Below are 19,056 nucleotides of genomic sequence, written 5' to 3'. Positions count from 1 at the left end.
GCATTAAACGGAATGACCCCGAATATTTTTTCCAACCCATATTAACGTAAATTAATGTAAATATAAAGCTTTTAAACTATTCCGTTTATGCGAACTACAACTCCCGTTAAACAACACAAGAGTCGTGAGAGGTGTCACATCCGGGCCACATCCCGGTTAGCTAGCTACACAACACGATTAATCGCAATTTATTCCTAAATATCATTACAGTATACCAAATAGAATATACCTAACATCTCTATCTAAACATCACTCGATAAAAACAGCCACATGGTAGGCAATTGGGCTGGTAAAAGTCCCACCTGATTGGATGACGATCGTGACGTCGTGTGGGCGTGTCTCGGCCATCTTTATATATTTTTTAAATTTTTGCGACGCTGAAGTCACAGAGCCAAAGCAAGAGCCCGAGTATACCAGGAAAGCTGATCTGCTGTTTACTGGGGGTAAAGAATGGCTTTATCTTTATTAAAATAGGCTGATAATTTCACCCTGGGATGCATCAGAATACTTTATTGATCACACAGGGAAACTGTCAGCTTGTAGTTGCTCACAGTGCAATTAATGTAAAATAAAATATACATATTAAGTTATATATTAATTGAAGATGCCGTATAATCGATGCATTTCCAATCATACTAAAATATACTGTACTAAATGTGTAGCAGCAGTGAAATAGATGACAGAAAATGTCAGGTGATCTATATATTTACATATTTTCAGTTTGCACAATGCAACTATTTGCAATTCTGGTAGATATCAAACTGCATGTTGGTGCATTGAAATGACAAAGTGTCTATCTGTCTAGACCGATCAGGCTTAACATTATGATCGCCTGCCAAATATTGTGTTGGTCCTCCTTTTGCTTTTAAAACAGTTCTGATCTGTCAAGCATCAACAGCATTAACTTCTTCAGCAGTTTGATCTACAGAAGCTCGTCTGTTGGATCAGACCACACGGACCAGCCTTCTTTCCTCACGTGCATCAGTGAGCCTTGACTGCCCATGACCCTGTAACTGGTTCACCACTGTTCCTTCCTTGGAACACTTTTGATAGATACTGACCACTGCAGACCAGGAACATCCCACAAGAGCTGCAGTATTAGAGATGCAGTCGTCTAGACGTCACAATTTGGTCCTTGTTAAACTTGTTTAAATCCTTACACTTACCCATTTTTCCTGCTACTAAAAAACGTTAAGGGCAAAATGTTCACCTGTTGCCTAATATATTCCACACAATACCAGGTGCCATGATGAAAAGATTATGTTTAGTGACTGAATAACACTGTTATGTTATGCCTGATCAGCGCATCTGTTCTTTAAAGCAACCTGTCTCTGTTATTTCGATAGCAGTAAGCGTTTCCCCCTTAGTGTTATGAAGAGCTTGCTCAAATCATGCCATTTATTCAGTTACAGGTCAGAGCAGTCATGTCCTCCCCAGAAATCGCATCTTTGTCCTGGGGCCACATGAAGGTCAAAGGCTGTTCCTCTTCCTATAAAGATTGTAAAGTGTGGCCAGGTGGCAGTCGGGAATGGAACTGGAGAGAAACTGGGACAGATGTGAGTGCCATTTCAATTTAGGAAAAAAATCTACAAAGAGTGAAAGAGGGGAATATTTTGTTAGATTTAATTTTTCTTGCTTACTAAATAATGGCAAGATGGTGATAGAAGGAACCACAAAAGAGAAAAAAAGCTTGTATCCCAAATTTTGTGTATGATCCATTACCATAATGCATATTGGGTGTTGCAGTGCACATTGATCGGCCCAAACACTCCGAATGATCAATTATGATTGCAAAGTGATTGAATGCTTTGCTACAAAAAATAAAAAAATTAGGAAGGCACCTTTTTTTAATGGCACAAGTCTCTTAGCATTATCCAGGTGTCCAGCCAGCTGACCTGGAGGAAATCCTGAGGAAAGGAGTTGATATTCTGGTAATCGGAAGAGGAATGAGTGAAGCATTACAGGTATTTCTAATGACCAAACTTAAAATATATACAAATGAATACCCGTCTAAATTTTTCTTTTCTCCCTAACCACTGGATGGTCTGAGTGGAAACTGGATTAACAGTGATTTTCTTGCTGCTACAGGTTCCACCCTCGACAGTGGAACATGTGAAGAAACAGGGTGTGGATGTAAAAGTTCTGCAGACTGAGAAGGCTGTGAAGGAGTACAACATCCTTGCAGGACAGGGAGCAAAAGTGGGAGGAGTTTTCCATTCCACTTGCTAAAGACGGAAAGCTGACTGTACGGTGCCTTACTCTGAAAAGGCGGTTTCAAACGTTCTTTCAAAAAAAAAGTACAGTATTTACATCATATCACAAGTTTTTATTACAAGAAAAAACTACAGAACAATATTTTCTCTCAAAATAAATTGATTCTAAGGGCGGGAAAAAAAAAAGCTGTCGAGTCATTTGTTCCGCTGGGTACGCATGTGCTTTTGTACAGATTTGTACGTTAAAGTCCCAGATCAGCGGCGAGCAGGTTTTGGCATGATGAAAACCTTGACGGGCTTGCTGAGGTCGATGGTGCCCTCGATTGAGCTTTCGGTTGTTGGCAGGCCTTCTGTGCTCTCGTCCCAGGCTGGTTTGGGCCCAGCCAGTTTACTGCTGTAGGCCAGGAGCAACCGCACTTCAATCTGAGATGGCTCTGAGAGAATCAGAACAAGAACAAAAAGCAAGAGGTCATCTTAAGGGAAATTAGTTCATTCATTAATCTTCAGTAACCATGGCAGAGTTGCTGGTAGAGCCAGATACTATTCGAGGAACACTGGGTGCGAGATGGGAGAATATCTTCCAGGCCACACGGTCAATCACTTATGGGAAATTTAGAGTAGTCAGTCCACTCACTCGCCTGTTTTTCTAGGAAATTAGAGAACCTAGACAAAACCAACAAGAACACAGGAGAACATGCATAACCTGTGCTCAAGATCAAACCAGGGAAGTTGTGCGACGTTCCTGCAACTGTTCTGCCCGCTAAGAGAATTCTGAACGTATTACATGAAATCAGTTGTGTATAAACTACGTATCAGAGTGAAGATACTGCATACTGGCAAGTCAGGACATCTTATTAAATCCAAAAGAGACGCAACGTAAAGGAGTGAAGTGTATGCATACTGGATATATTCACTGCTCTCCCTGTGTATGAGATAAATGGCTTGACTCCCACACATTCGAAACGATTCTGGCAAGAACCACATTCTCCGGCCTAGATGTAATTCTATTTATATCAATGTGGCTGCTAGGATTTAATTTCATATGCACCGATAAACTCGCCGCAGAAAAGGATTTTGTTTTTTCTTTTAGAGAAACATGCTAACGACATAAACTGAAGGCTAAATAAAAAGGGTATGCGTGTTTTGAGTTTTCAGAATTTGCTTAAAAAAATGGCATTAAGTCTCTACGAGGATAGCTAAGTGTATGAGGTGGTATCAAAAGATTTGAGGCTAATGGTGATAACTGGTGCTATTCTCACCACGTGCGAGACGTTACCACGTCTGCGAGTTCATCATGAACTGCAAGTTAGAACAAAGAGCGAGCGTGAAAATCTGCGTAAATCTGAGCAAATCGTTTGGCAACTTGTGCATGATGATCGTCGGAGAACAATCCGCATGATCTCGCTTCCGCACCCACCCTACACGTAAGATTTGTCTCCTGCTGACTTTGCCCTCTTCCCGAAGATGAAGATCCAGCTCAAAGATCACCGTTTTGGCACCTTTATGGAGATCCAGCCTGAATTGCAGTAGTTGCTGAAAGTGCTGTACAAGTTTCTGTGCAAGGGGACTATTTAGAAGTGTAAACGTATATATAAATAAAGTACTTTTTTTTGTAAACGAAGCTAGTCTGCAAACTTTTTGATGCCACCTTGTATTTGATTGCATGCAGAAAAACAAGCAGGCCAGTGATTACAAGCTTACAATTGGTTGTAGCTCATCATAAAAATGCCAATAGCTCATGCTTCAGGGTGACGTAGCTTTTTTCCGGTTGCTGTCGAAATTAAAATTCCAAACACTTTAAATCTAAGCAGAAAACACCAGTGACACCATCAAGGTCCAAGTCATTGTGTGTGTGTTTGTTTAGTAAGCATCATAGACCAGTGGTGCACTTTTACCGGTCCGAAAGGTCACTGAACTTCAATCCATTAGGAAACTAAACGACTAGAACTATCTAAAGATGCTGCCTTATCCGACAAAACTGATTTTATTAAATTTGGACTTATTATCCAGTGAGCTCATAACATCATCATAGCCTTGTTATAATAATAATAAAAAAATCTAAGCAAAACACAAGTCAGTCTAAGAAAAGAGTAAGAGATGTATTTAAGCTATAGAATTGAACAAACTGCAATTGTCTCACCTGTCCAGGCTGTATGGGACAGATACACCTGAGTGATAAGCCGTGTCCTTCCTGGTCCTGGTGTCCTAAAATCTCCAGGTTTAGGATGAATTATGTGTGACTGTCCATCTGGGTAGAGTACCTGAAGGAAGAATAAGAGAGAAGAGAGAGAAAAGTCTTACACATATTCACTTCAGGACTTGAAATAATATCATATGTTTTCTGCACCTTTATTAAAGACTCAATGTAAGAACCCTGACCTGCACTTTTACTGTTACTTGTGGGTCTTGCACGTGTTCCAGGGTGGCATCGATGTCCAACGCCAGCACTAAGCCAGAGGTAAACCGCAGCGGGTTGTCGGACTCTCCGGTTGGCTCAATAATTGTAGCTGAAGCTCTGTGGATCTGGAAACGAAGCAAAAACAACAGAGTTAGAAGCCTATTGGGAGAAATTGTGATTTTTCTTTGAACAGAACAACCTGCTCGGGGAGTTTGAGGTGAGTAAATCTGCTCTGTCTCAGAGTGGTCTGGAGGATCTTCACTAAATCCAGAGGTTTGCAAGTTATGAGTCGGGGCATTAGTTCAAGAAGCTTCTCCACAAAACTGTCCTGAAGGTGGGGTAGCTCGGCCATGAAAAGCCTATGGAGTAAAAAACACAGTTAAGATCTGATAGAATGGCAAAAAAAAACATGGTGTGCTGTTAAACTGATTAAACAAGGTGACTACTGTCTAAGTTTGTTATATTTTATTTATGTTGTGTACCATAAATGAAATTACATTAGCTTTTATTATCAGTTATGTTATAGCTGGTACTATGAGCCATTCAACATACTATGTCTGTTTATCACAGTTATTTAAATGCAGCTCTTTACCTGCACTTAAATACTATAAAGAGTCCTGTAGCAGAAAACTTATTGACTCTGATGTGAAAGACTCCTGCCGTAAAAACTTGAATTAAATGTCTCTGTACCGAAAACCTATCAATGCTCATATCTTTTTCTTTGTTAAATTCCCTGACTTTAAATGATTACTATTAAAGGTAGTCAAGGGGTGACCTCGAGGAGCCTGATTACCAATCTCACAGTCAAATCTTCGCAGAGATGTGAAAAGAGGGTCGTGTCATTTTGACGTGCTCAATGTCTGATTTCACATAGAACTAATTCTATTTTATTTAATAAGTTAATATACAGGTGATTATGATAAAGTTTTAAATAAAAATGTAAAAAGAAAGAGACTTAAAAAAATATATATATATACACACAGTACAGACCAAAGGTTTGGACACACCTTCTCATTCAAAGAGTTTTCTTTATTTTCATGACTATGAAAATTGTAGAGTCACACTGAAGGCATCAAGGGCTATTTGACCAAGAAAGAGAGTGATGAGGTGCTGCGCCAGATGACCTGGCCTCCACAGTCACCGGACCTGAACCCAATCGAGATGGTTTAGGGGTGAGCTGGACCGCAGAGTGAAGGCAAAAGGGCCAACAAGTGCCAAGCATCTCTCGGGGAACTCCTTCAAGACTGTTGGAAGACCATTTCAGGTGACTACCTCTTGAAGCTCATCAAGAGAATGCCAAGAGTGTGCAAAGCAGTAATCAAAGCAAAAGGTGGCTACTTTGAAGAACCTAGAATATGACATTTTTCAGTTGTTTCACACTTTTTTGTTATGTATATAATTCCATATATAATTGTGGAAATGTGTTAATTCATAGTTTTGATGCCTTCAGTGTGAATCTACAATTTTCATAGTCATGAAAATAAAGAAAACTCTTTGAATGAGGTGTGTCCAAACTTTTGGTCTGTACTGTATATATATTTTTATTATTAATTTTTTTTTTTTTTTTTATGTACGTAAATAAATCCAACCCCGTTACAAATTTTAGTTTCCATGATCCGTGACTGACACAGGAGCATATTTGCGGCAGAGATTTAAATATTTAACATTTATGTCTGGGAGATTCTGTTCAGGTATATTCTGTAAATTATTATTTTTTTTTTTTTTAGTGCATCGGTTTTGTGCTGTACTTAGAGCGTGCCAACACGCATGAACTTTAAAATGCAGGGAAATGCAAACACTCTAAGGTTACATTTATGAACCAGTCCACAGTTAATGTGTGCTAAAAGGAAGTCAATATAACAAAAAGTGTAGTGTGACCACAGCTTTAGATGATGTAAGCATCCACCATGCAAGTCCCTGTGAAGGAGCTGCTACCATAAAATCATAAGCACATTAATATAAATTATATAAATTTGCTCTTCGGCAAAAATTCTTCCCTCTTTGACGAAAAGCTGTACATATTACTACTGTTAACAAACTCATTTTCACTGAACAGTCTGGTCCATCTGCTCCCCCAACTTGTAGCTACATTTACTGGCCATTTTATTACCTGTGGTCATCATATAGATGGATTTTATAGATATACAAATATTGACTGTTGCTATGTACGGTTTGTTAGCACCCCACCTCACTAATCAGTGCTGAGAATGGACAAAGAATAAATCACCACGGTGACACTTCATAATAACTGTTATGTATCATACCTCTGAAAAGACTCCACTTCCTGTAGGAACTTCTCACACAGTCCAAGAAGAGGCTCGATCCTGCAAAGGAAAAGTGTTTTAGTTCACAGGGTGTACTTCACAAAATGTCAGAAGCTGAAGGTGACTGTATCACTACATGTGGCTCTGAGTCAATAAAATAATATTGATCTTCCTTGGCAGTGTGCTTCTCTCTTCTTCACATACCCATGTAGAAGGTGTATGCTGGATTGTTTTTCTTTCTTTTTCTGCCCACAATATTTTCGAATTAATTCCCAAAATGTAATTAAAGCCACAAAGGCCCTGACCAGGCCAAAGCATTTGCTGAAGATGAATGAATGCTGTGAACAAATCCAATAAACATGTGTGGCCTTTCAGTTCCAGTCAGGCAAAAAGTGGTCTCTCTGGCTTTAAAACGAACTCATTTATATTTGTTTAAATGTTTTCTCTAAACCAAATTGATAATACCTTTCATAACCTTTCATGTACAACATGGTTGATCACATACAGATCATGTGTAGATCATTACATTGTCTCAGGAGTTATGCACTGCTGCCTGATAGTGAAATCTGTGTGCGTGTTTGTGTGTGTGTGTGTGTATTAGCAGTGCTGACCCTCGTTTGGTGCGGGCAGTAAGAACAAGTCGTAGTGCCTTGGCTTGCAGTCGAACATTATGAATAGTTGCCACCTGACGTGTTTCCAGGCCGCTGTACAAGAATTCCAACTTGTACGTCTCTTCTAAAATCTATCGCGGACACACACACACACACACACACACACACACACACACACACACACAGACACAGATTTAAATTTACTAACTCCTAACACTTGTGGATTTTTCCTGCATCAACCAGCTGCATGTTCACTTGCTGCCTAATAAATCCCACCCACTAACCGATGCCATGATGAATAGATCATGATATTTATTTCACTAGTTATAATGTTATGTCTGATCAGTACATATATAAATAATCATCTACATTGGCTTGAGGTACATAAAAAATTGTGTCTATGTGCACACGTGTGTATTTGTGAGTGCACGTACCTGTTGTGCAGCAGTTGATGCCATGGCATTCTGTTTCAGACACAGAGGCACAGCCATGCTCCACAGCTTCTCTTGTAGAGCCTATTATATAAAAAAAATTATATCAGTCAACACTAACAAATTTTACTACTGCTGAGTTGATTGAAAAAGGGAAATGATTTGAATGCCTAGCTTTTAAAATAAGAGCTCACCTTCATTAACAGCAGCTGACAGTGCAGGTATGTTGCATAAAAATCTGCAGATCCGGCCAGCTCTGTCTGCAGCATCCCGAGTCTCTGCAGATCTCTGTGTGAAAAAAACAGGATAAACATCAGCGCACAGATTATCAGCACATGAAACAGCCACAGGTGGCTGAGCGTGATCCTGTGTTTCAGACCTGATGGTAAAGTCGAGTAGGTCCTGAGCTCCAGGTGAGTCCAAGTTCTGCAGGATGCTGACTCGAGACAGGCTCTCCTGGAGAAACTGCTGTGCCGACTCCAGGCTGCAAGTCTCCTTTCCTGATGACTCCGAGCCCAGAGCTGCCATTTGCTTCCTGCCTGGTAACTGAAAGTAGAGACAAGAGGCAAAGTAGAACATGATAATAGAGATATAATGATGCCTAATAGGAAAGATTAGCAGACTATAAAATCTTACCCTTAGCTGAGGCACGAGGTGTGAGAGACTGTCACGCAGGTAGGCGTAGTGCCGGAACGTGTGGTCTGAGAACAGAGCTGGCATGGTGGGACAAGACTTTGCTGCATTAAACACCAGCACTAAAACCGCAATGTCTGATGAAACTCATTATCAGGAAAAAATTAAATAAAACCACAATGTAGAGGCTATAACTTGTTTTTTTGCTTTGACTGATTCTCAATCCAGAATAAAACCCATTTTGGCATTAAATAGAAATTAAACAAATACATGTCTTAAAAAAAACAAAAACAAACAAAAAAAATTTTCCTGTGCTTTTACAATCATTATATAACTACAATGGAAATGGAGCTGAACAGGGAAGGATACATGCAGGATCGTCCATGTCTGGCTCTGGAGTGTCAAAATACGGATGTGTGCTCAGGAGCTCAGGGACAATGGGCAACACCAAAGTGGGATGACGAGCTCCGAGAAACTTTAAACACCTGCAGGAGGGGAATGAAGATTAATGAAAGATGATCTGCAAGAGGCATTTTTTTGAAAACAAACAAATCACTAGTTGGTGCTAATTGCATAGCAAGAAGGAAATTTAGATAGGATGCTCACTTCCACACTGAGTTGCGGTCAGTCGGATACTTGGCGAGGTTCTTTAGCAGTTCCAGCAGGGCCAGCTGGATACACTCTTTAGTCGAGACGTTTGTGTAACACAGCAACTCATGCAGGGCTTCTCGGATGTCCCGGGAGGAATCCTGAATGCATAACAAGCATGTTCACATATTATCAATCCAAGTTTTCCACGATACGAAAGTCTTCAGAACAGAAAAGTCTACTCTTGATTTCTTGCCAATACAGTATGACAAGTATAATATGAAAAGGAAAAAAAAGGGAGATGACAGAACACTGGTTATTATTGCAAGTAACACATTTCTCATGTATACCAGGTGGTCTGAAAACACACAAAAAGAAAGTACTTTATCTATCTATGTTTACACACTATCAATTTCAAAATAGTCCCCTTGCACATCAATTTAGAGCTCCCAGGGTTTCTGCCACTTCTGGAATGTGTCCTGGAAGTCTTCTTTATTGAAGCACCTTCTGAAAATTGTGCTGGATCTCCGCAATGGTGTCAAGATGCCGAACCTTCTTCTTCGGGAAAAGAGCGAAGTGAGATAATGTTTCCGGCGAGGAACTCACGTGTAAGGGGAGCGCGGTGACGGTGTGCACACGTGGTCAGAATCGGACCAGTTGCACAGCTTCCAATTTGGCACACTGACTTTCGGTGCTTCCTGTGACTATGCGTATAGTATAGCATAGTACAGACTTGTGCGGCCATCGGTTGGCGTGTTACAAAACTGGTTTTGAAAATATTTCCACAATTCCACGTATTCCACAACCCATAAATAATCCTATAAATGGATGAAAAGTATGGAGCGTCATTCTTTAATAAACTAATAAATAAATGATAATCTATTACAAAGTGTAGTGGCTTAAGATGTGCTGTTATCAATTTCAGGGTACTAACATAATGTTGCATTACACCACCCTGTCACAGATTTTTTTCAGTGTGTGTCTTTATGATTTTTCCTCTTAAGCACTATGTAATGTTTTGAATGTCCTCAGAAATGTGACCATAATAAAAAATTAGGCATGTTTTTGTCATTAACGTTTTATGAGATTGCTTGAATATGCTTGTATGAGGAGTCAAATGATTGCATTATTATACGCCCGACATTTTCACTGTACTACTGTTTGGGCTGCTGTCACAAAAAAAAAAATGCATCGACACCTTTTAACCAACCCGAATGCAAACCAGTGGTACCTCGAGCACGGCGAGCACTGTGTCCAGCTGGTCCTCACGCAGTGTGATGTGAGTGGAAATCTCTCGCAGTACGTGGATGGACTGCAGTCTTACTTCCTCGATTTCGTCATTGAACATGTCCACCAGGAAGTCCAGGCACTTTTCTGCGAAGCTAGGAGAGGACAGGGCCAGGGAGCACAGGGCCTCCACGGCCGCAATCCGCACTTCTGCAAAGATAAAATAAAAAAGAATGAAACATCGGTGGACACATTTCCAACAGCGCACACTGTGAGGAACTGAAGCTCCCTTCAAGGGCAAAATACGCACCGTACATCTCGTCCTCGAGTCCGTGCACGAAAGCTCCACAGGCCCCAGAGTCGATTAGGTTGACACCTGATGTATCAACTTTCTCTCTAGGAGCGTCGTCTGCCCATCTCCGGCCTGAGGAGAACTCTCCGGAAGTGTAGAGCTCTTTGGCTCGCTCGTGCGCCGTGCGCTTTTTCTAAAGTGTGAAAAGAGGTCAATAATCAACACAGCATGGACAGTTAAGGGAAAAAAAACAATTCAGTACCCCTGGGCTCTGTTGCATGATTAAGATAAATGTAAGTCGCTCTGAATAAGCGCAAAAAGGTAAATGGACTATTCATGCTAGGAGCAAATGTACAGAATATAGTTTTACAACGAAAAACCCTGATCCTGTTCATACAACAAAATGCCCCCCCCAGAAAAGAAGTACAGATTCTATAAGCTTCTGAATGTTGCATGCTTTTTTTTTTTTTTTTTTTTTACGACCCAGTCTGGGATTCTGCCACACATCATGGGTGGTGGATGTACGATGGATATGTGGGAGTCTGGTTTACAAATATGTAAACAATAATATATTATATTAAAAAAACCATCTGATTTGATTTCCAAGGTGGTATCAAAAAGCTTCGAGGCTCTCTTTCCAAAAAAAAAAAAAAAAAAGGACTTTATTTACTTACGTTTACACATGATCACCTTCAAAATAGTTTCTTCACACAGCAATACGGAGCACAGCAACACCCTGCGTTCCTGCAACTACTGGAATGTGTCCTGGGAGTCTTCTTTTCGAAGCGTGTCAAGCAACTTCTGTGATTCGCGCCGGATCTCCGCAATGGTGTCGAAACGATGACCTTCGAGTTAAATCTTCAGAAAGAGGGCGGAGTCAGCAGGAGCCAAATCTTGCGTGAAGGAAAGCGAGATCAGGTGGATTGTTCTCCGACGATCATCATGCGCAAGTTGCCGAATGGTTTTGACATTTTCGGTGGTTGAGCTCGTCGAAGGTCTTCCTGTTCTCTCGTCCTCTTCCAGTGACGTTCTTCCGCTGTTTCACCTCGAACGACTTTTGCAGCATCGCCGTGTGTCAAAGGTCTCCGTTGCAGATTTGCCCAGATTTACGCTCAATTTCACATTTGCACTTTGTTCTAACCTCCTGTCCTTGATGCACCATTAGTCTCGAAACTTTTTGATACCACCGTGTATCTTTAGTTTTCATTATTATAGATAATAAAATATAAAAGATTATTAGCACACGAAAGAAACGGCGAATCGATACCACTGTGAATATGTTCTTACCCTGAGGTCTGACATCAGCTTTTTGTCTAGTGTCTGCTCCAGGAAGTGTGGGCTCACCTGCTTCATGGAGCCCTGAAAAAGCAAACACGATCCAGGTACTAAATAATTATTCAGTGCAAACAGGAAGTGAATAAATAAATAAATAAATAAATAAATAAATAAATAAATAAATAAATAAATAAACCCACCAGCAATTTGGCAGCCTGCACTCGCACTACCCAGGAGCCATCGCTGACCATGTGGCAGATCTTTCCAAATGAATCATCGATCAGCCGGATCTCCTCGTTGGATGAAGGAATCGGGACAATGCTACATGACAACAGAGAGGGAAGAAAAACAAACTTTTTCATACAGAAAACAGTGCAAACAAACAGGAATCTCTATGAATCATGTGAGACCGTATTGAAAGAATACATTAGTCCACCTCTCAGGATAAAGCTGGCTTAGCACCCACACCATCTGCACGGCAGCTGAGCGCACTTGCTCGTAGTCGTCGCTCAAGAGTTTGCAGGCCTGTGGGACAAAACATTAATCAGTTTAGATCCTGCATGCATAATAAACCGGTACGGAATTATAGATTTTTTTTTACCTGGTTGTATATCGTCTGCTGGAGTTTCATTCCTCTTTCGTGCAGTTGAAGCTGGGAACATAAAATAAGTGGCATTAGGTCAAATACGACCCAATAAAACAGAGTCCTTACATAATAGAGCTTAGGCAACTAAAGAGAAAAAGTGTTTGCCCCCTCCTGATTTCTGTCAGATGTTTGTCACACTTTAATGTTTCAGATCATCAAACTAATTTAAATATTAGTAAAAGAGAATGCAAGTGAACACACTGGAGGGTTTTCGAGCATTAACTGCTTTTTTAAGGTCATGCCACAGCATCTCAATAGGATTCAGGTCAGGACTTTGACTAGGCCACTCCAAAGTATTTATTTTGTTTTTCTTTAGCCATTCAGAAGTGGACTTGCTGGTGTGTTTTGGATCATTGTCCTGCTGCAGAACCCAAGTTTGCTTCTGTTCGAGGTCACAAACAGATGGCCGGACATTTTCTTTCAGGATTTGGTAAACAGCAGAATTCATGGTTCCATTTATCACAGCAAGTCTTCCAGGTCCTGAAGCAACAAAACAGCCCCAAAACATCTCACTACCACCATCATATTTAACTGTTGGTATGATGTTTTTTTTCTTAAACGAGTGTAGAATATTTTTATTTAAATAAAATTGATAAAAAGAAAATTTTAATTTATTTTGTTATTACTCAATACAAAATACTGTGTACAGTATTTAAATTATTTAGATTTGTTTTAGTATATTGTTTATTTGATAGTATTTATAGCCCCTACATCATTAGGAGATATGCGTAGTCAATACCGAACAGTAAAAACTTACGAACAAATTCATTGTACGAACGGTCGTTCGGAAAACGTAACTTGTTCGTAAGGTGGGGAGCGTCTGTAATCGTGTCTACAAAAAAAACGTGAAAAGACGTGGAACGAAAGCAGAAGGCACACAAAAGCATGAGGGAGGTGCATCTAAATCATTTCAAGTTCTACTAACATAGACAATTCATATTAATCTAGCGTCAATGGGTTTGGATGTTTAATGACTGCCAGCCAGATATGATTAGTGTAAATTAACCAGCTTCAACGTTTTTTGCAACGTGATGCAACATTAATTAGCGGACCCCCTGCAGTACCACCGCTGACCCCCTAGTGGTCACTGACCCCTGGTTTGAAGATCCATTCTGTAGTGAATATGTGACAAGTAAAAGGCCTCCTTTCTATAAAAATGAGGTTTAAAAAAACAGAAGAGCTAAAGCAACGTTAATGTGGCTCACCATAGCTTTAATGCCTGCTGTACGAACTCGGGGGTCCTGGTCACTGAAGTAATCGCTGATGAGACTCTGGACGTCCCTCGGGGATGCGGTGGAAGTGCCAGGTACTGCCTCACTCTCTTTACTCGGAGGTTTGCCGACAGACCCCAAGCAGCCAAGGAGCTGGAGACACTTATTGCGTACCCCAAAATAAGTGCTCTGAAGGTGCTGTTAGTGAAGAGGCACAGATTATACACAAAAAGAAATTGCCTTTATTTGTCCCAACTTGTTTGGAAGCTGGGGGCAGAGCCCGTAAAACAGCTTCACCAGAACACAGAGCGTTGCTCAAGGACCAAGAGTGGCAGCTTGGCGATACCGGGGGGTTGAACCCCCGCCCTTCCAATCAGTAACCCAGAGCCTTAACCGCTGAGCTACCACTCTAATGAATCTTTTACAAAACAAAATGACAGAAAAAGATGTTTCTAAAAAAAGCTATTGTGATCTCACTGGGAGTGGGGTACATGCCTGTGTTCTTTTTAGTATCAAATAAAACATGTTACCTTGCATGCCACTTCAAAGAGTCTCTGAGTGACTGCCATGTTGTCTGTCAGCTGTGTACCAATAACCAGCAGAGTATCAAGCAGTTGGGCCAACACATGGTTAGATTCTAAAAGCAAAATGAAAAGTCAAGATTCCATATATTCAATATATTTCATAAATCTAGACTAGACTCTATATTTGGCTTAAAAGTCATTGGTTTGCAGATAACTTTTACAATTATGGTTAAATTGCAAAACACTGAGTGGGAGAGATGACATACTCTCACACTGTCAAGCACAGCAACATTAACCAATAAAGGGCATTTGTAAGTGTATATATATATATATATATATATATATATATATATATATATATATATATATATGCAGAAGAGGGCAGATAGCAATTTACAACAAAAGTGTAAAACAGCATCACTTTTGGCTTCACTTGGCTTGGATGGTGTAGTTGGCGTGGTGGTTAAGAAGGAATTAGCAGGTGACCAAATAGGTGAGATATTTTGGTGATTAGAAAGAACACACTAGTATTCACTGCCTTCTGTCCTGCATATTTCAGTTGTTTCTACTGAACTCTGATTAGTTCAAGTGGGTGAGCTAGAGCGGTAAATGTGTTCCCTCAAAACCAGGATTAGGAACTCTTCCAACAAATTTCTAATCTTGATTCATCACCTGCAACTATATAACAGGTTCTTCAGCCTAACTTTAAAACACCAGACCCACACAATATACCTTGGACATGTTTCGGGGGGGAAATCCCCACAGACTGTAACCAGAACTTGTGCATTAAAAGCACAAGAGACAATGTTTCAGTTCTTAAAGCAAAGTGGCCTGGTCAGTGAAGCGTCACGGCCGTTAGTGTGGAATGTGGCAAGGAGCCAGTAGTCTTTTACAAGGACCAAATGAATTCCCGCTCCCTGTCTATAAAGGAAAAAAGGTAGCACTAGAATGATTTAAGGATGTTTTGTATCTCTAGCATGACTAGGTTAACCTATTCCTGAAAGAAGTCACTGCAAATCAATGCAATGCTCTTCTGATCACCTTTGTCCTTTATAAGTTTCCTGATGGGAATGGTTTCTTCCAGGATGACCCTGCCCCTATCTACATGTCACCAGGGCTCAATAAATGCTTTGATAAGAATGAAAATGGCCTTCACAGTCACCAGAGATTAACACAGTTAAAAACATTTTGTTGAAGGGCAGCTCTCTCCGACAACAAACATCTGAAGGAAGATCTTTTGGAGAAACAATGTTCATCTCTTCTATACCATTTCAAAAATGTAGAATCCACACTAATGTACATCAGATATGTTCTGCAGGCTGGAAAACATCTCACTTTGCTCAAGAAAGCAAGGAAGTTGAAGATACAGACCAATTTCCACAACAGCCAACAGAATTCAAGATATATTACAACTCGCACAATCTCTAAACTCGAAATCGGCTTCAGAAAAGTTTCTCGATCTAGTGGAGAGTGTAAAGGTTGACGGTTAACTCATGGTACTTGTTGGAAAACAAGTTGTGGACAACGCACTTAAAAACACATTCAAACACCATCATCCAAATACTCATTTTCTGTTTCAATCACATACACACTCAAAAGTTGTATATTAAACCAAACCTCCCATAGCACACTTAGATTACACATGCACACCAGTGCAGCTGTGCATGTTTAATCCAAGATCAAGGTTCTGGAGGGAAACTGAACACAAACACATATTAAGCTTCACAACTATAACTAGACAATTGGGAGATCCGAAAATAATTTCTTAAATTTATTTTAAAATTTGCTGCTACTGTACAGCAATAAATTGATGTACAGCTTGTTTTGGGGCAGTGAAACATGTTTAATGGTTTACACGGGTTGGAATGGAAGATCTTGAGAGGCCTGCTATAGAGCTCTGACCTCAACCCTACTGAACACTTTCAGGGATAAATTGGAAAGCTGACCTCACCCCAGGCCTCCTTACATCAGTACCTGACTTTACGAACACCCTTTTGGGGCGAATGAACACAAATCTCCAAAAACACACTCCACAATCTATTGGAACATCTTTCCAGTTGAGTGGATGTTCTTATAACAGCAAATGATGAGCATTCGGTAGACGAAGGTAATATTAAATTTATTTCATTTTGCATCATTTGGAGTCATTCAGCAAACACTAGGAACTAGACAGCAGAACCGGAATAACACTGAAATGACTTACTGTCATGATTCAGAGTGTTAATGACGTCATCGACGATGCAGTCAGGGGAGAACCCCGGTGTTTTTGAGAGCAGGCCGAGCAGCGAGGCAATCTTCAGCCTTACTGAGTTATCGAGCTCCTGTTCAACGACATATTCAGAAGCACCAAGTAACAAAAGGGTGAACACAATGTGACCAGCATGCAACACTTATTAAAACTTACATTACACATACACACAACAGCAACCCTAACTTTATCTTTAATCCTTTCCCCTTTACGCTATTAACAAAAAAGTAGGCGTTGTCCTGGCCAAGTCTTACCTTGTAATAGTGCTCCAGAAGAATGCGCACTACCCCTTCAACACTTTCTGCCTCCACAGGCTTGCGAGCAAAGTTTAGGAGATACTGAAGAGCATCTGTCGGGCTGGTGGCTTTACACAGGTCAATATGAAGTGCTGCAGATTTACTAGGCTTGGTAAGACGAAGCTTCTTGGCTGGGACCTCCTCGAGAGGTTGTTGCTGAGAAGTGGAAAAAATGTAGTAAATTATATAAAGTACTGACACACGTCTCTGATTTATGGATACTGGTATGGGTTAGTATCGGGATTAGCATAGTTTATGATCTGACATATTTGATACGTATTTAAACTGGGCAACCAAAACTCAAATGCATGATCATGCTTTCAAACATGGTACACAGGCAAACGAGTCAAAGAATTTAATTTGAGAGTCTAAGACAACTAAATACTACTACTACTACTACTAATAATAATAATAATAATTATTATTATTATTATATTAATAATACACTAGTAGTTCTTTAGACTATGTAGCCTATATGTACACTATATTCACTATGCATACTAAAATTTACTCTCACCCACAAAGATCACAGTTTACAAACTATATATTCTACCCAAGATTTCTATTTATATTCTATTTCTAGTCTATGCAGTTTCTTTTATTTATCTAAATGTCTAATAAATTCAGGATGACATTATTTTCTGGTGGTTCTGGTGAAACCCATGAAGTTGATCTCTCAAAGAAATGTATCTTCAAGCATATCAGAATGTTTTATATACAGAATATCAGCATTATGAATAGAAAAAAATCAATGTTTTCTGTATGTTGTCCATCTCAATAAAATATTTCTGACCTAAACAGGAGAAAATAAGCCTTGGTTTTGCTCAATACCCCACTGTTAGCTTAGGCACCTAACGACGTTTCCTGGGAAAGAGAAAGCTCGCTGGTGAGCTACAGACTTCACTTTGCCAAGCCCTACACGTCTTTATTTTTCACCTCTCTATTTTTTTAGTCAAGTGTTTTACCTGCACAACTTTGGAAAATTCCTCGTAAACTCGTTTTTTCAGATGAGCAGCCATTATCACAATGAAAGGCGAACTGTAGCGAAGCACATTTGTCCCACATTGCTCGCCGTAGCGCCGCTTCTTCTTTTTCCCCTTTCAGTCTGTTTTGTATTGAGCTTCTATACCGTTGTCGCCGTCAAGCGTCTAAAAGCAAAGGTTATAAGCAAAAATACGGATTTAAACAATAAACTCACATGACCACAATACGTCAAGGGACATGAAAGAGTCGTTTATTAACGAAGTCATTTGAACTGGTTACATTCAATAAATTCGGTACATTATTGTGACCAAAATAGTGTCAAACTATTAATAAATTAGGGACAAAATGTACATGTTGCCTACACAAAAGTTGAAATGCAAAAAGTACAAAAAACTATACAATATATACCTCACACTCAATTACCTTATGGTCAGGTGTCCACAAAGTTTTGTTCATGAAGTCCACACACACACACACACACACACACAAACATTTGCAAATTTATATATACCTGTATATATGTATTATTATTATTATATATATATATATATATATATATATATATATATATATATATATATATATATATATATATATACACATACACATACACACAAGTATTAACAGCCTTTGCCATGACACATTCAAAATTGAGCTCCACCAATCAGGCCTGTTTGGTAGAGTGGCCAGACTGAAGCCATTCCTTAGTAAAAGGCACATGACAGCCCATTCAGAGTTTGCCTAAAGACACCTAAAGGACTCTCAGCCAATGAGGAAAAAAGAATGAAATCTTTGGCCTGAATGCCAAACGTCATGTCTGGAGGAAATCAGGCACCGCTCATCACCTGGCCAATACCATCCCTACAGTGAAGCATGGTGGTGGCAGCATCATGCTGTTGGGATGAATTTCAGTGGCAGGGAACTGGGAGACTAGTCAGGATCGACGGAGAGATGGATGCAGAAATGAACAGATACATCCTTGATAAAAACCTGCTCCAGAGCGCTCTGGACCTCTAGACTGGGGTGACGATTCATCTTCCAACAGGACAACAACCCTAATCGCACAGCCGACTGAACATCTCTAGAGAGATCTGAAAATGGCTGTGCAACGACGCTCCCCATCCAACCTAATGGAGCTTGAGAGGTTCTGCAATGAAGAATGGGAGAAACTAACCAAAAATAGGGGTGCCAAGCATGTAGCATCATACTCAAAAA

General features: G+C 40.0%; 2 protein-coding genes across 2 annotated transcripts; one reads left to right on the top strand and one right to left on the bottom strand.

Moving 5' to 3' along the window:
- Window positions 1–155: 155 nt before the first annotated feature.
- On the top strand, window positions 156–2,399 carry aamdc (adipogenesis associated, Mth938 domain containing). The gene is made up of 4 exons (XM_046864020.1): window positions 156–443; window positions 1,407–1,556; window positions 1,869–1,964; window positions 2,089–2,399. Exons 2-4 carry the CDS (start codon window positions 1,425–1,427, stop codon window positions 2,227–2,229), a joined length of 369 nt encoding a protein of 122 aa, XP_046719976.1. The 5' UTR covers window positions 156–443; window positions 1,407–1,424; the 3' UTR covers window positions 2,230–2,399.
- On the bottom strand, window positions 2,306–17,980 carry ints4 (integrator complex subunit 4). Its single transcript, XM_046864019.1, has 23 exons — window positions 17,823–17,980; window positions 16,816–17,013; window positions 16,517–16,634; window positions 14,320–14,426; window positions 13,784–13,987; window positions 12,534–12,584; window positions 12,369–12,457; window positions 12,133–12,253; window positions 11,945–12,016; window positions 10,676–10,850; window positions 10,370–10,575; window positions 9,157–9,299; window positions 8,920–9,035; window positions 8,554–8,687; window positions 8,297–8,463; window positions 8,112–8,205; window positions 7,921–8,001; window positions 7,487–7,617; window positions 6,876–6,935; window positions 4,811–4,970; window positions 4,593–4,736; window positions 4,354–4,474; window positions 2,306–2,647 (listed from the first exon to the last, which is right to left on the bottom strand). Exons 1-23 carry the CDS (start codon window positions 17,874–17,876, stop codon window positions 2,469–2,471), a joined length of 2,925 nt encoding a protein of 974 aa, XP_046719975.1. The 5' UTR covers window positions 17,877–17,980; the 3' UTR covers window positions 2,306–2,468.
- Between the last annotated feature and the right edge of the window lie 1,076 nt (window positions 17,981–19,056).

This window comes from Silurus meridionalis, chromosome 13, assembly GCF_014805685.1.
Source record: "Silurus meridionalis isolate SWU-2019-XX chromosome 13, ASM1480568v1, whole genome shotgun sequence".
NCBI lineage: Eukaryota > Metazoa > Chordata > Actinopteri > Siluriformes > Siluridae > Silurus > Silurus meridionalis.
Note: the sequence above shows the minus strand (reverse complement) of the source record. Positions and strands in the feature narration are given on the sequence as shown.

Bases quoted from the DNA above. Each gene is read 5' to 3' on its own strand.
- aamdc (XM_046864020.1), top strand. From the start codon at position 1,425: ATGTCCTCCCCAGAAATCGCATCTTTGTCCTGGGGCCACATGAAGGTC. The intron at 1,557-1,868 runs GTGAGTGCCATT...CAAGTCTCTTAG, and splicing joins GGAGAGAAACTGGGACAGAT to CATTATCCAGGTGTCCAGCC. The intron at 1,965-2,088 runs GTATTTCTAATG...TTGCTGCTACAG, and splicing joins GAATGAGTGAAGCATTACAG to GTTCCACCCTCGACAGTGGA.
- ints4 (XM_046864019.1), bottom strand. From the start codon at position 17,876: ATGGCTGCTCATCTGAAAAAACGAGTTTACGAGGAATTTTCCAAAGTT. The intron at 16,635-16,815 runs GTAAGACTTGGC...GTCGTTGAACAG, and splicing joins TTCTGGAGCACTATTACAAG to GAGCTCGATAACTCAGTAAG. The intron at 12,017-12,132 runs GTGGGTTTATTT...TTGCTTTTTCAG, and splicing joins TGCAGGCTGCCAAATTGCTG to GGCTCCATGAAGCAGGTGAG.